The sequence below is a fragment of the Aotus nancymaae genome, unplaced genomic scaffold (genome assembly GCF_030222135.1).
Source record: "Aotus nancymaae isolate 86718 unplaced genomic scaffold, 86718_ANA_hifiasm-v0.15.2.pri h1tg000018l, whole genome shotgun sequence".
NCBI lineage: Eukaryota > Metazoa > Chordata > Mammalia > Primates > Aotidae > Aotus > Aotus nancymaae.
In genome coordinates, this window is record NW_026988430.1 from 23,507,840 (window position 1) to 23,523,694 (window position 15,855).

General features: G+C 40.8%; 1 protein-coding gene and 1 pseudogene across 2 annotated transcripts in view; one reads left to right on the plus strand and one right to left on the minus strand.

The window, feature by feature from the left end:
• GGNBP2 (gametogenetin binding protein 2) overlaps positions 1-15,855 on the plus strand; it is a 44,288-nt gene that overhangs the window by 24,228 nt on the left and 4,205 nt on the right. Inside the window, exons 6-9 of one of the 2 annotated variants that reach the window (XM_021674663.2) lie at positions 7,577-7,786; positions 9,178-9,352; positions 11,453-11,647; positions 15,548-15,698. In XM_021674663.2, the coding sequence (XP_021530338.1) occupies positions 7,577-7,786; positions 9,178-9,352; positions 11,453-11,647; positions 15,548-15,698 (731 nt within the window). The remainder of the gene's footprint in view (positions 1-7,576; positions 7,787-9,177; positions 9,353-11,452; positions 11,648-15,547; positions 15,699-15,855) is intronic. The other variant, XM_012445514.2, reaches the window with a different exon arrangement.
• On the minus strand, positions 725-873 carry LOC135275795 (U2 spliceosomal RNA; annotated as a pseudogene).

The following is a 15,855-nucleotide window of genomic DNA, read 5'->3' on the forward strand; positions in this document are numbered from 1 at the left end:
GTGTAGTGTAGGGGATGGGGCTCGGGGGTATTCCTGTATAACTAATTGGTAGGCTAAGACAGGAGGATCACTTGAGCCTAAGAGTTCAAGGTTATCGTGAGCTATGATTTTGCCACTGAATTCCCACCTAGGCAACAGAGTGAGACCCCTGTCTCAAAAAAAAAAAAGACCAAAATAATGAGAGTACTGATCTTGTAAGATGTAGTGTAGGATTAAATTAAATTTGTTGTGGGGGTGATACATAGTAACGCTTGTTTAGAGCAGTACATGGCACATAGTAAGAACATCAGAGAATGTTTGCGTGCCAGATTTGCAAGTCCTTTTCATTTTTGTGTTTCCAGTTCTTATTGTAGGTACAATTTGAGTTTCGGGGGTATAATCAGTTTAAATGATTTGTAAATACCTAAATAATTTACCTTTTTGGTGGTATCTACTTTTTTTAAAAAACCATTTTATAATAAATATTTGATAACTCTATTCAGCCGGTTAAGAATTATGGTAGAGGCCATGTGTGGTGATGGTGGCTCATGCCTATAATCTTAGCACTGTGGGAGGCTAAGGTGGACAGACCACATGAGGCCAGGAGTTTGAGACCAACCTGGCCAACATGGTGAAACCCCATCTCTACCAAAAATACAAAAATTAGCCAGGCATGATAGTGCACATCTGTAGTCCCAGCTACCCAGAAGGCCTGAGGCATGAGAATTGCTTGAATCTGGGAGGCAGAGGTTGCAGTGAGCTGAGATTGCATCACTGCACTCCAGACTGGTCTACAGAGTTGAGACTCTGTCTCAAAAAAAAAAAAAAAAAGATATTATGGTAGAACATCATCAGGTACTACCCTTGATCTTAGTCAAAAGGCTGAGAAGTGATAGAACATCATTAGAAATTAGGTGTTAGTAAACTGAAACCTCTGCCTTAAAAGTTTTTTAAGGCTGGGTATGGTGGCTCATGCCTATAATTCTAACACTTTGGGAAGCCAAGGCAAAAGGATCACTAGAGTTCAGGAATTCAAGACTAGCTTGGGCAACATAGGGAGACCCATTTCTAAAAATAAAATAAAGGCCAGGCGCAGTGGCTCATGTTTGTAAATTCCAGCACTTTGGGAGGCCGAGGTGGGCAGATCATGAGGTCAGGAGTTTGAGACCAGCCTGGCCAACATGGTGAAACCCTGTCTCTACTAAAAATACAAAAATTAGCTGGGTGTGGTGGTGCGTGCCTGTAATCCCAGCTACTCAGGGTGCTGAGGCAGGAGAATTGCTTGAACCCGAGAGGCAGAGGTTGTGGTGAGCCAAGATTGCTCCATTGCACTCTAGCCTGGGCAACAGAGTAAGACTCCATCTCAAAAAATAATAATAATAAATAAAAATAAAAACAAAATTTTAAAGTAAGCTGGATGTGGTAGCACACCCTTGTAGTTATCAGTTACTCAGGAGGATCACTTGAACCCAGGAAGGTTGAGGCTGCAGTGAGCCATGATCATTCTTCTGCAGTTGAGCCTGGGTGACAGTGAGACTCTGTCTCAAAAAAAAAAAAAATTTTTTTTTTTTAAATTCATATGCAGTGCTGCTTTTGCAAATGGGAAAAATCTTCTACGGCTTTTTTTTTTTTTTTTGAGCAGGAGTCTTACACTGTCACCCAGGCTGGAGTGCAGTGGTGCGATCTCAGCTCACTGCAACCTCCACCTCCTGGGTTCAAGCGATTCTCCTACCTCAGCCTCCCAAGTAGCTGGGATTACAGGCGCCCGCCACCATACTTGGCTAATTTTTATATTTTTAGTAGAGACGGGGTTTCACTGTATTGGTCAGGTTGGTCTCGAACTCCTGACCTTGTGATTCACCTGCCTCGGCCTCCCAAAGTGCTGGGATTACAGGCGTAAGCCACCGCGCCTGGCTTTTTTATGGCTTATATATACTGTCTTTAACTTGCTGTTTACTTAGGCTTATAGTTGTATAATCAAACTAAATTACTTGGCGTATAAAGCAGTGAAATAGGGGACTATATTTCAAGTTTTATTGTTCTTTGACATTTGACCATTTAATTACCTGAAAATGTAAACTTGCCGTTTATAACCTGAAAATGTGGAATTATTTGCTATTTCTGTGTCTGTTTTTTCTCTCCTAAAGGAGAGATTTTCCGTGTGCGTGCACGCATGTGTGTGTGTGTGTGTGTGTGTGTGTGTGTGTTAAAAGAATACAAAATAAGGCCAGGCATGGTGGCTCACAGTTCAGCATTTTGGGAGACAGGCGGGTGGATCATTTGAGCCCTGGAGTTCAAGACTAGCTTGGGCAATGTGGCAAAACCCCATCTCTACAAAGAATACAAAAATTAGCCATGTGTGGTGGCACACACCCCTGGTCCCAACTACTGAGGTGGATGAGGCGGGGAGGATTACTTGAGCCTACTAGGGAGGTTGAGGTTACAGTGAGCCAAGAGTATGACACTGTACTCCAGCCTGGGCGACAGAGTGAGACGCTGTCTCAAAAAACCCCAAAAAACCACGAAACATAAATTTACCTTCTGAACAGTTTTTAAGTGTACATTACAATATTGTTAACTCTTTGCACATTGTCGTATAACAGATCTCTAAAACTTTTTCATCTTAACTAAAACTGTACCCATTGAACAACACTTTGTTTTTTTCTCCCCTAACGCCTTAGCAACCACAGTTCTACTATTTCTGAGTTTAATTATTCCATTTTATAAATGGAATCATGTAGCACTTGACTTTTTGTGATTGGCTTATTTTACTTAGCCATTATCTAAGACATTACTTGCATAATGTCTAAGATTCATCTATGTTGTAGCATATGACAGGGTTTCCCTCTAAAAGCTGTATAATGTCATGTATATGGTGACATTATTTAAAAATGGGCAATGTCACAGTATATATGACATTATTTGCATTTCTTTATTGATTCATATGTTGATGGACATTTAGGTTGCCCTCACATTTTGCTTGTTGTCAGTAATGCTGCAGTGAACATGAGTGTGCAAATATCTCTTCAAGATCCTGCTTTCAGTTCTTTTGGATATATACCCACAAGTGGGATTGCTGGATACTATGGTAGTTTTATTTTTATTTTGAAGAACTTCATACTGGTTTCCATGGCAGCTGTACCATTTTACATTCCTGCCAACAGTGCATCAGGGTTCCCATTTCTTCACATCCTGGATAACACTTGTTATTTGTTGTTGATTTTTTGATAGTGGCCATTCTAATGTGTTTAAGGTGGTATCTCATTGTGTTTTTGATTTGCATTTTCCTGATGATTAGTGATGTTGAGCATCTTTTCATATGCTTGCTGGCTATTTGTATATGATCTTTGGAGAAATGTCTATTCATGCTTTGCCCATTTATTTATTTACTTTTAAATTATTTTATTTTTTTGAGACAGATCTTGCTCTGTTGCCCAGGCTGGAATGCAGTGGCACAATCATATGGCTTTGCCCATTTTTAAATTACACTTTCTTTGTGTGTGTGTGTGATTGAGTTGTAGTAGTTCTTTATATTCTGGCTATTAACCCCTTATTCGATATATGGCTTGCAAATATATTTTCCTGTTCGTTGGGTTGCCCTTTTACTCTGGTGATCATCTTTGCTGCGCCGAAGTTTTTAAGTTTAATATACAGTCATGTGCTACATGATGACATTTTGGTCAATGATGTCATAACATATATGATAGTGGGCCCATAAGATTATAATGGAGCATACTGTGTATAGAAACCTGCTGTATGGCATTGCAGATCAAGGAGAGGAGGTGACTAATATTCAGTAATGGTGCTGGGACATTTGGTTTTCCATGTGAAAAAAATATATAAATATTTGGTGGGAGTGTAAATTAGTTCAACCATTGTGGAAGACAGTGTGGCGATTCTTCAAGGACCTAGAAATAGAAATTCCATTTGACCCAGCAATCCCATTACTGGGTATATATCCAAAGGATTATAAATCGTTCTACTATAAGGACACATGCACACGAATGTTCATTGCAGCACAGTTTACAATAGCAAAGACCTGGAACCAGCCTAAATGCCCATCAGTGATAGACTGGACAGGGAAAGTGTGGCATACATACACCATGGAATATTATGCAGCCATCAAAAACGATGAGTTCGTGTCCTTTGTAGGGACATGGATGAACCTGGAAACCATCATTCTGAGTGAACTGACACAAGAACAGAAAATCAAACACGGCATGTTCTCACTCATAGGCGGGTGTTGAACAATGAGAACACATGGACACAGGGAGGGGAGCACTACACACTGGGGTCTGTTGGGGGGAAATAGGAGAGGGGACAGCGGGGGGCGGGGAGTGGGGGAGAGATATCATGGGGAGAAATGCCAGATATAGGTGAAGGGGAGGAAGGCAGCAAATCACACTGCCACGTGTGTACATATGCAACAATCTTGCATGTTCTTCACATGTACCCCAAAACCTAAAATACAATAAATATATATATATATATATATATATATATGTATGTATATGTATACCAGCTGGGTGCGGTGGCTTATGCCTGAAATCCCAACACTTTGGAAGGCTGAGGCAGGAGGATCACCTGAGGTTAGGAGCTCGAGACCAGCTTGACCAACATGGAGAAACTCCATCTCTACTAAAAATACAAAATTAGCTGGGTGTGGTGGCGCATGCCTGTAATTCCAGCAACTGAGGAGACTGAGGCAGGAGAATCACTTGAACTTGGGAGGCAGAGGTTGCGGTGAGCTGAGATGGTGCCATTGCACTTCAGCCTAGTCAACAAAAGCAAAACTCCGTCTTAAAAAGATACATACACACACCATTTGAGTTTGTGTAAGTACACTCTGATGTTCGTTGATAAACAAAATCAACTAACAGTGCATTTCTTAGAATGTGTCCTGTTGTTAAGCGACACATGACTAGTCGGTTTTTTTTGTTGTTGTGCGTGTGTGCTTTTGGTATTATAGCCAAGAAATCATCACCCAGTCCAGTGTCATGAAGATTTTCCCTTATGTTTTTTTCTAGGAGTTTTGGTTCTCAGATGTTAACATATAGGATTTTAATACATTTTATGTTAATTTTTGTGTATTTTTGGCCCATATTTAAAGCTTTAGTGAAATAAAATAATTTAACATTATTTGTCATTATTGTTGCCTTTGTTTACCAGGTGGGCTTAGAACCTCTAATTTAACACATATTTATTTTTTGTTTTAGATGGAGTTTCACTCTGTCACCCAGGGTGGAGTGCAGTGGGGTCATCTTGGGTTCAAGTGATTCTCCTGCTTAGACTCCCCAGTAGCTGGAATTACAGGGGCCAGTCACCACGCCTGGCTGATTTTTGTGTTTTTAGTGGAGATGGGGTTTCACTATGTTGGCTGGGTTAGTCTCGAACTCCTGAGCTCAGGTGATGCACCCACCTCAGCCTCCCAAAGTGCTGGGATTATAGATGTGAGCCACCGTGCCCAGCCCATATATTCATTTTAAGAAACATAGTTACCTACTTTTGGTCCAGCAAAATGTGTGCATGAAACAAAGACACGGCAGTAGAAGGGTAAATACTATAGTAAGAAGTCTAGGCCGGGCAAGGTGGCTCACATCTATAATCCCAGCACTTTGGGAGGCCGAGGCGGATGGATCACTTGAGGTCAGAAATTCAAGACCACCTGGCCAACATGGTGAACCCGGTCTTCACTAAAAACACAAAAATCAGCCTGGCGTGGTGATGGGCGCCTGTAATTCCAGCTACTGGGGAATCTAAGGCAGGAGAATCGCTTGAACCCAAGATCACCCCACTGCACTCCACCCTGGGTGACAGAGTGAAACTGTCTTAAAAAAAAAAAAAGAGTGTAAATCAGAGGTATTAGTAATAGGAACAAGAGAAAGGTTTTTAAGCAGAGACAGAGATAATCAGATTTGTGTTAGAAAAATTATTTTGGTGTGAGAGATGCATCAGTGCTAGGAAGTTTCTAGAAACGGGGAAGTCAGTTAAGAAGCTTAAAAAAAAAAAAAGTGGGCCGGGTGTGGTGGTTCAAGCCTGTAATCCCAGCACTTTGGGAGGCTGAACCAGGTGGATCCACCTGAGGGCAGGTGTTGAAGACCAGGCTGGCCAACTTCAAAACCAGGCTGGCCAACTTGGCAAAACCCTGCCTCTACTAAAAAGTACAAAACATTAGGTGGGTGCACTAGTGGGCGCCTGTAATCCTAGTGACTCGGGAGGCTGAGGCATGAGAATCGATTGAACCCTGGAGGCAGAGGTTACAGTGAGCTGACATGGTGCCACTGCACTCCAGCTTGGGCAACAGAGACTGTCCAAAAAAAGAAAAAAAAAATAGCATAGGCAATTTAAACCAAGCCAGAGGGAATTGAAAATAAGGGACCTACAGGAGAAGTAAGAAAGACACAATGAATACTAGTTGGCTCTACCCTTAATGGGAGGACCTAGGGAGAAGTTGGAGTTAACTGAGATTTCCAGCCTGGGAGACTTTGAATGGCTGTGAATGACGATGTTCTTAACAGGGAAGGAACATAGGAATATAACAGTGTTGCCCTTGGACAGTGAGTTTAAGGTGTTGCCTATTGGACATCTGTCATGTCTTGCCACTTTTCAATATGAGTCTGGCCCTCAGGCAATAGCAGAGACTTGAACGGAGCTGTAGAGTCAATTGTCTTTATAGACAGGTTAGTTGAAGCCATAGGCATAGATGAGCTCATTTGGGAGATGAATTTAGAGATTAAAATTTCCTTGTTTCACCTAACAAATCTTCTTAGCCAGTTATTGTGAGCCTGGCTTTTTCACCAGACCAAGTTCTTCTTGTTCAAGGAATTCAAAGATAAAGAAACCAGGCTGCAATTCTTTCTGATTGATGTTTGGTTTCTAAAAGAAATTTTCTTCCTTCTTTAATTCACAAACCCTTCTATGCTTTTGCCACGTTATATACACTTAAGTTTAAACCAGTTCCTATGTATGTGTTGTTTATATTGTGTTATTGAGAAATAGGCATTTTTTTGAAGAAAGAATTTGGCGTTTTGGAAATAATCAGTAAATTAAAAAAATACATGCACCACTTTCCCATTCTTCTCCCCCGCTCAACCCCTATCCCTGTCCTCAAATGCTTAGCTAGTGAAGTATTAAACTGTTGTAATGGAAATTGGAGTCAAGGTCTACTGGCTGAAGAGACCATCTATTTTCAGATGGAAGGAGAGAGAACAAACTAATCAAGAATCATTGGTTTGTTGCCTCTATTGTTTTATTTCTGACCTGTGCAAATAGCTCTTGAAGTGGAGATACGCTAGTTCTTGGCAACTGATACTTTCTGGGCATGCATTTTATGAAATAATAGGTGTGTATCTGCCTCATTGTTTTAGGCCATGTATTTCTGTAGTTAAAAAAATCATTGGCAAATGAAGATCTGTCTGTATTCATGTAATCCCTAAGTTTTTATTTACCTTACATTCATATATTTTAAATGTGTGTATGGAGGTTTTTAAAAAAATACTGTAGATGGGAGAGAGTGCTATCATCTAGTACACTGTTAGATGCCACATGAAATAATTGCACAGCCAGTTCTTAATTTTGAGGTTTTTCTTTTCAACAGGTTTTGCACTGATTGCAAAAATAAAGTTCTCCGAGCATACAACATCCTTATTGGTGAACTTGACTGCAGCAAAGAAAAGGGCTACTGTGCTGCACTTTATGAAGGCTTGCGGTGCTGTCCACATGAACGACACATACATGTTTGCTGTGAAACAGACTTCATTGCTCATCTTTTGGGTCGTGCTGAGCCAGAGTTCGCAGGAGGGTATGAGTATGTAATTTGCTAGAATGGGCTATCTAGCGCTTTGCTTCATTTTATTACTGAAAATTTATTTTCATCACCTTCTGCCTCAGTACATATGATATATGTATAAATTAAGGTATGCCTGTAAAGATTTTACTTCTCTTTAAAGTATGCATTTTTTTTTTCTTTTTGTTTTTTGAGACGGAATCTCGCTCTGTTGTCCAGGCTGGAGTGCAGTGGTGTGATCTCGGCTTACTGCAACCTCCACCTCCCGGGTTTAAGCAGTTCTCCTGCCTCAGCCTCCTGAGTGGTTGGGACTATAGGCGGCTGCCACCACGCCTGGCTAATTTTTTGTGTTTTTAGTAGAGACAAGGTTTCACTGTGTTAACCAGGATGGTCACGATCTCCTGACCTCATGATCTGCCCGACCTCATGATCTGCCCGCCTCGGCCTCCCAAAGTACTGGGATTAGGTGTGAGCCACCACACCCGGCCCTAAAGTATGCATTTTTTAATTGACTGAAAATAGGGAAAAATTGTTCCCTGGTGTTTGGTTCAGTCCTCTGCTACTTCTTGCTTGAAGAGAGGCAGGCTTTTTTGGCTTTCATTGTTACAGACTATCATTTTCACTTGAAAATGATTAGAAGGGATTTTTCTCTATCCATGCTTATTGTGTGTAAATTTTATTCACAATAATGGTTTTTGCATAAGTGAGATCTTTGCAGTAGGGGTTTAAGAGATGGCTTATTGAATGTAATTCATGAACTGTGTATATATTATTATTATTACTACATAGAAACCTAAAGTATTATCTCTGGCTTTGTTGTAAAAATAAAATCAGATGATGTTCATAGAATAAGTCAAATCCATTTCCTTTTGTGTGTAGGGTATCAACCCTCATTTGAGTGCCTACTTTCTGCTAGGCATTTTAGAATACAAAGGCCTTTTTTTTTTATCACCAGTGTTCTGTGAACACTTGTAAAGACTGGCCTGGAGGATACTTGCCCATGATTGAATCACTTTGGCATTGCCTTTCTCCATTCCCCCTCAAAACAAAAAACCAAATGAAGGAAAAATGTTTTGCTATAATTGGAAAGTGAAAGGAACTATTATGTCTGCTATGAGCTGGACACTTCTTTGTGATTGCCCTGTGCCTTAAACCCATCTCTTTAGAGGCAGTTCCTGAATTACCTTATTTTTAGCAATACAAGGACTAAGTTGTGCTTGCATGTGTATTTCTCATTGGTTATAGACATGCGTGCTTGTGTATTTACATATACGTTGAGTGTAAACGTATAACTGTCTTGTTATTAGATAAGCAAATTGTATTTAAAGCCTAAACTTGCAGCTGTGTTATCCATCTTTTACTGCTTCATTTAAAGGTACTAGGAATTCATGTGTGATTATTCTCTTTTATAGGCGAAGAGAAAGGCATGCAAAGACAATAGATATAGCTCAAGAAGAAGTTCTGACCTGCTTGGGAATTCATCTTTATGAAAGACTGCATCGAATCTGGCAAAAACTACGGGCAGAAGAGCAGACATGGCAGATGCTTTTCTATCTTGGTGTTGATGCTTTACGCAAGAGTTTTGAGGTAAGAACAGTGTCTGAGATTGCTTAGTCACGTTATTGGACTGAATCTTAATGTAAGCCACCAGTGCCTCCAAGGGCTGTGATCCATCACTGATAGAGTTTCATGGCTTTGGCTGGATATTGTTACATGGCTTTGGGTTGGAGCAGGGGGGTGATCTGGGGAACTGGGATTTAGAAGAAGTTGCTGGATTTAAAAAAAATTTTTTTTTTGAGACGGAGTCTCGCTCTGTCACCAGGCTGGAGTGCAGTCAGGTGATCTCAGCTCACTGCAACCTCTGCCTTCTGGATTCTTGCAGTTCTCTTGCCTCAGCCTCCCAAGTAGCTGGGACTGCAGGTGCGTGCCACCACACCCAGCTAATTTTTTTGTATTTTTAGTAGACACGGGGTTTCATCATGTTGGCCAGGATGGTCTCAATCTTTTGACCTTGTGATCCTCCCACCTTGGCCTCTCAAAGTGTATTACAGGTGTGAACCACTGTGCTCCGCCAAAAATTTTTTAAGCCTGTTACTTGGCCAGCCTTGATTTTTAGACGTTCTCAGAGTAGAAAACTGAAGATGACTAACAAGATGCTGCTATGAAACATAACTAGTGAGGCTGGGCGTGGTGGTTCATGTCTGTAATCCCAGCACTTTGGGAGGCCAAGGCAGGCAAATCACCTGAGGTCAGGAGTTCAAGACTGTCTCTACTAAAAATACAAAAATTAGCCAGGCATGGTGGCATGTGCCAGTAGTCCCTGCCACTTGGGAGGCTGAGACAGGAGAATCGCTTGAACCCGGGAGGCAGAGGTTGCAGTGAGCCAAGGTCATGCCATTGCACTCCAGCCTGGGCAACAAGAGCAAAACTCCATCTCAAAGAAACATAACTAGTGAAAAGTTAAATGCAGCCAAAAATGAAGAAATATAAAAACCTTTGGTAAGTTTCATTTTGCCTACTAATGTGCAATAGAATGAAGTAAATGCTGTGTGAATGCCATAATATAAGAATTACTTTTTAGAAGCACACTGAGGGTACTTTGCAATGCAAGTATTGGGTTTAGTGCTTGTAAATTGGTAACTTTAAAAAAAAAAATCTATAGAACATACATATTTGGCTAGTAAGTATTTTGTATATGCTAGAGCACAGTTGTAACCCTTTAACTGAGTCGTTGGTCCCACATGAGAATAGGATGAAATCTATAAATTCCAGAATTCTAGAAGTCCATCCATGAACTTTAAGTACCTGGTTCTGAAGAGTCTGAGGAAGTTTGTAGTAGTTGGTGAACACATTTCTTGTTTTTACTTTTGTTTTTTTTGATATTCTCGCTCTGTCTCCCAGGCTGGAGTGCAGCCACGCGATCTCGGCTCACTTCAACTTCGTCTCCTGGGTTCAAGCGATTCTCCTTCCTCAGTCTCCTGAGTAGCTGAGATTACAGGTGCACCCCACCATGCCCAGCTGATTTTTGTATTTTTAGTAGACATGGGGTTTCACCATGTTGGTCAGGCTGGTGTCAAACTCCTGACCTCGTGATCCTCCTGCCTCGGCCTCCCAAAGTGCTGGGATTACAGGTGTGAGCCACTATGTCCAGCCCTTATTCTTTTTGTCTTTGTATTTTTGTGCCTTCAGAGATTAGATCATGTAATCAGGTTAAATAGTTTTTTCATTATGTGAAGAAATGGTATGTTTACTTTAGCTGTATTAAAATTCTGAAATTTAGGCCAGGTATGGTGGCTCACACCTGTAATCCCAGCATTTTGGTAGGCCAAGGCAGGTGGATCACTTGAGGCCAGGAGTTTAGGATCAGCTTGGTCATCATGGCAAAACTCCATCTCTACTAAAAATACAAAAATCAACCGGTATGGTGGCGCGCATCTGTGGCCCTAGCTACTCAGGAGGCTGAGGCAGGAGAATGGCTTGAACCCAGGTGGTGGAGGTTGCAGTGAGCCAAGACAGTGCCATTGCATTCCAACCTGGGCGACGGAGTGAGACTGTCTCAAAAAAAAAATTAAAAGTCTGAAATTTAAAACTAGAATGTTGCTGGTTTGGAATAGGAGTGTGTATATTACCATAGAAAACAAAAGAAGTTCTGACCAATATTCACCCTCAAACTTGTTTTTATAATAGATGACCGTGGAAAAAGTACAGGGTATTAGCAGATTGGAACAACTTTGTGAGGAATTTTCAGAAGAGGAACGAGTAAGAGAACTCAAGCAAGAAAAGAAACGCCAAAAACGGAAGAATAGACGAAAAAATAAGTGTGTATGTGATATTCCTACTCCCTTACAAACAGCAGAAGAAAAGGAAGTAAGCCAAGAGAAGGTAATATTTCTTAATATCAAGTCTTTTTTGAGACGGAGTTTTGCTCTTGTTGCCCAGTCTGGAGTGCAGTGGTGCGATCTCGGCTTACCACAACCTCCGCCTCCCGGGTTCAAGTGATTCTCCTGCCTCAGCCTCCTGAGTAGCTGGGATTACAGGCAGGTGCCACCACGCCCGGCTATTTTTGTATTTTTAGTAATTACGGGGTTTCTCCATGTTGGTCAGGCTGGTCTTGAGCTCCCGACCTCACGTGATCTGCCCCGCCTTGGCCTCCTGAGGTGCTGGGATTATAGGTGTGAGCCACCACGCCTGGCCGATATCAACTCTTAAGTGTGTACGTATTGCTTTTAGATAGAAGTACAGGCTAGTTATGGTGGCTCATGCCTGTATTCCCAGCACTTTGGGAGGCCCAGGCTGGAGGATCACTTGAGCCCAGGAGTTTGAGACCAGCCTGGGCAACATAATGAGATCCCTGTCTCTTTTTCTTTTTTTTTAAATTAGAGACGGGGTTTTACTGTGTTGGCCTGGATGGTCTCAAACTCCTGATTGTGATCCTCCTGCCCCGGCTTCCCAGAGTGCTGGGATTACAGGTGTGAGCCTGGCTTTTTTTTAGTTAAAAAAAAAAAAAAAAAGTATAGTCATCCCTTGGTTTCTGTGGTGTTTGGTTCCAGGACTTCCTGTAGATACCAAAGTCTGCAGATGCTCAAGTCCCTGATGTAAAATGGTATATGTAGTATTTGCATATAGTCTATGTACATCCTCCTTATACTTTATGTCTGAGCCAGGGTCTCACTCTGTTACCCAGGCTGGAGTGCAGTGGTGCAATTATGGCTCACTGCAGCCTTGATCTCCCAGGCTCAAGTCTTCTTCCCACCTCAGCTTCCCAAGTAGCTGGGATTACAGGTACACCCCACCAGGCCCAGCTAATTTTTTGTAGAGAGATAGTTTCACTGTGTTGTTCAGGCTGCTCTTGAGCTTGTGGGCTCACGCAATTCTCCCACCTCAGCCTCCCAAAGTGCTAGAATTACAGGCATGAACCACCGTGCCTGGCCTCTTGATATTCTTAAATCATATCTAAATTATAATACCTAAAGCAATGTAAAAGTTATGTAGGGCTTGGCATGGTGTCTCATGCCTGTAATCCCAGCTACTTGGGAGGTTGAGGCATGAACATTTCTTGAACCTAGGAGGCAGAGGTTGCAGTGAGCTGAGATCGCACCACTGCACTCCAGTCTGGGCCACCGAATGAGACTCTTGTCTCAAAATAAATGAATAAAAGCTGTGTAAATAGTTGTTATACTGTATGTTTAGGAAATAAGGACAAGAAAAAAGTCTGTACATGTTCACTACAGATGCAGCTTGATTTTTCCCCCCAAATATTTTTGAACCTTGGTTGGTTGAATTTATGGATGCAGAACCCACAGATATGGAGGGTTAACTGTATTGCTGTTTGCTAGATTTGGGCATTTTTACTATGCTTTTCTCCTGCAGTTTTTATATCAGCTTTTTTCCTACTATAGTCTGTATATGCTAGAATTTTTAATGTCATGTCTTTGTTTTATAAAGACAATATTGGGTAGTTATTTCTTTACCTGACTTTCATGTACTGTTAGATCAATGTCAAAATGTAGAAAGTCACCTCTGTGCATGATCTGGAGCATTTCTCAACTTTTTGGTCTTAGGATCCCTTTACATTTGTAAAAATTCGGGTACTCAATGAGCTTTTGTTTATGTGGGTTGTACTTATCAATGTTTACTGTATTAGAAATTAAAAGAGAAATTTTAAACTATTCCTTCAAAAATAATGTGAACTAAATATTTTTTCAAAAATAATGTTTCTAAATAAAATGAATGAGAAGAATAAGCTAGATTTTTTTATTTTTTTTTGAGATGGAGTCTTGCTGTCACTCAGGCTGGAGTACAATGATGGGATCTCCACTCAGTGCATCTTCCACCTCCTGGGTTCAAGCGATTCTTCTGCCTCAGCATCCTGAGTAGCTGGGATTATAGGCGTGTACCACCACACCCGTCTAATTTTTTGTATTTTTAGTGGAGATGGGGTTTCACCATGTTGGCCAGGCTGGTCTCGAACTCCTGACCTCATGATCCACCCACTTTGGCCTCCCAAAGTGCTGGGATTATGGGTGTGAGCCACTGTACCTGGCCTAAGCTAGATTCTTATATCTGCTTCTGCATTAAATCTGTTTCCGTTTATTGGTTTGGTTGAAGCATAGGAAGAAAGTAGTCACACAGATATATATATATATATGGTAGGAAAAGGGGGCAGTATTATTTTATTTTATTTTATTTTGGAGACAAGAGTCTCTCTCTGTCATCCATGCTGGACTGCAGTGGCATGATCTTGGCTCACTGCAACCTTTGCCTCCTGGATTCAGGCGATTCTCCTCCCTCAGTCTCCTGAGTAGCTGAGACTACAGGCGCCTACCAACATACTTGGCTAATTTTTTTTGTATTTATAGTAGAGATGGGTTTTGCCATGTTGCCCAGGCTGGTTTCGAGCTCCTGAGCTTAGGCGTTTTGCCTGCTTCAGCCTCTCAAAGTGCTGGGATTACAGGAGTGAGCCACTGCACCTGGCTGGGAGCAGTATTTTAATATAAATCTTTTCAGCTAGTTGTGGATATTCTTCGATTCTACACTTTGACCAGTGGTAGTTTCTAAAAGATTGATTGCAATGTGGAATCTCACATCTTATCAATGACCTTCTGTACTCTGTTAAATTAGAATCCATTGGACTATATTGGACTTTGAATAGCTCTTTTACTCATGCATTGTTTCATAACATCATGCATTGGAATTTTATTTCAAAGATACTGGTTCACTGAGTTATGCAGGTCGGAAAAGTCCAAGTATTAGGAGCTTCAAGTTCATAGTACTGTTGGTTGCAAGGCCAAAATTCTAATTGTTGTTTCAAAGTTTGAATTTTATCATTGATAACAGTTACTGTTTCCCTTGAAGTAACTGACTTCATTCATTTTTGAGAAAATGCCTGCTAAATATCCAAGTCTGAATAACCCCAGTTTGTCTCTTGTTCTTTCAAGTGAACTTGATGTTCCAGGAAAAAAACTTCAGCTTGCAATTCAAGAAGTTGCACAAGTATGTTTCCTTGAGACAGCTGCAACAGAATTGCTTTAAGCATACTTCCCATTTATCACATAGACTATTAAAAAGATTTCTGTTGGCAGGATGTGATGGCTCATGCCTGTAATTCTAGCACTTTGGGAAGCTGTGGCAAACGGATTGCTTGAGGTCAGGAATTCAAGACTAGCCTGGGCAACATAACGAAACCCCATCTCTACAAAGGAATACACAAATTAGGTGTTGTGGCATCCTCCTGTAGTCCTAGCTACTTCAGAAGCTGAAGCAGGAGGATTGCTTGAGCCCAGGAGTTTGAGGCTGCAATAAGCCATGATTGTACCACTGTGCTCTAGCCTAGGTAACAGAGGGAGACCCTACGGAAAAAAAAAAAAAAAAAAAAAAAGGAAAAAGTGTATGTATTCGTGGTTGATATCTAATGCAATTAATATTTTTGCAACTTCCTCAAAGGCATTCATAAGTGAAATATCTATTTTTGTGTGAGTGCTTGACAATTAAAGAATACAGTGACTCTTAGTGCACTTTGGTTGCCCTCTGTCTTGATTTGTGCTAAGGACTGATACCTTTACCCACCATTGCTTTTTTACTGTCAGTGTAAGTGTCAGTACAGTGAAAATGTCTTAATATCTTAGTATTATGTACATAATATCTTAGTAGTATGTAAGTGTCAGTACAGTGAAAATGCCATACTGTCTTAGTATTATGATGAAAATAGTTTTGACCTAGGGAATAAAGTGTAGCTGTTATGGAGTAAAGCTTTTTACTGTCTCTTAATGTTGATCCTTAAAGGAAACAGACTTCATAGAAAATAGCAGCTGCAAAGCCTGTGGCAGCACTGAAGATGGTAATACTTGTGTAGAAGTAATTGTTACCAATGAAAATACGTCATGTACCTGTCCTAGCAGTGGCAATCTTTTGGGGTCCCCTAAAATAAAGAAAGGTAAGTAAATAATTTCTTTTTAAAATCAACTTTTAACTCCTCTGTTTTTTCTTACTGTTAAATGTAAGAGTTTTTTTTTTTTTTTCAGTAAGAGCTTTTAGAGATTCTGTGAGCTAGAAATTTAAAACTGCTTTATAGTCCCAGAGTTTAATATAAT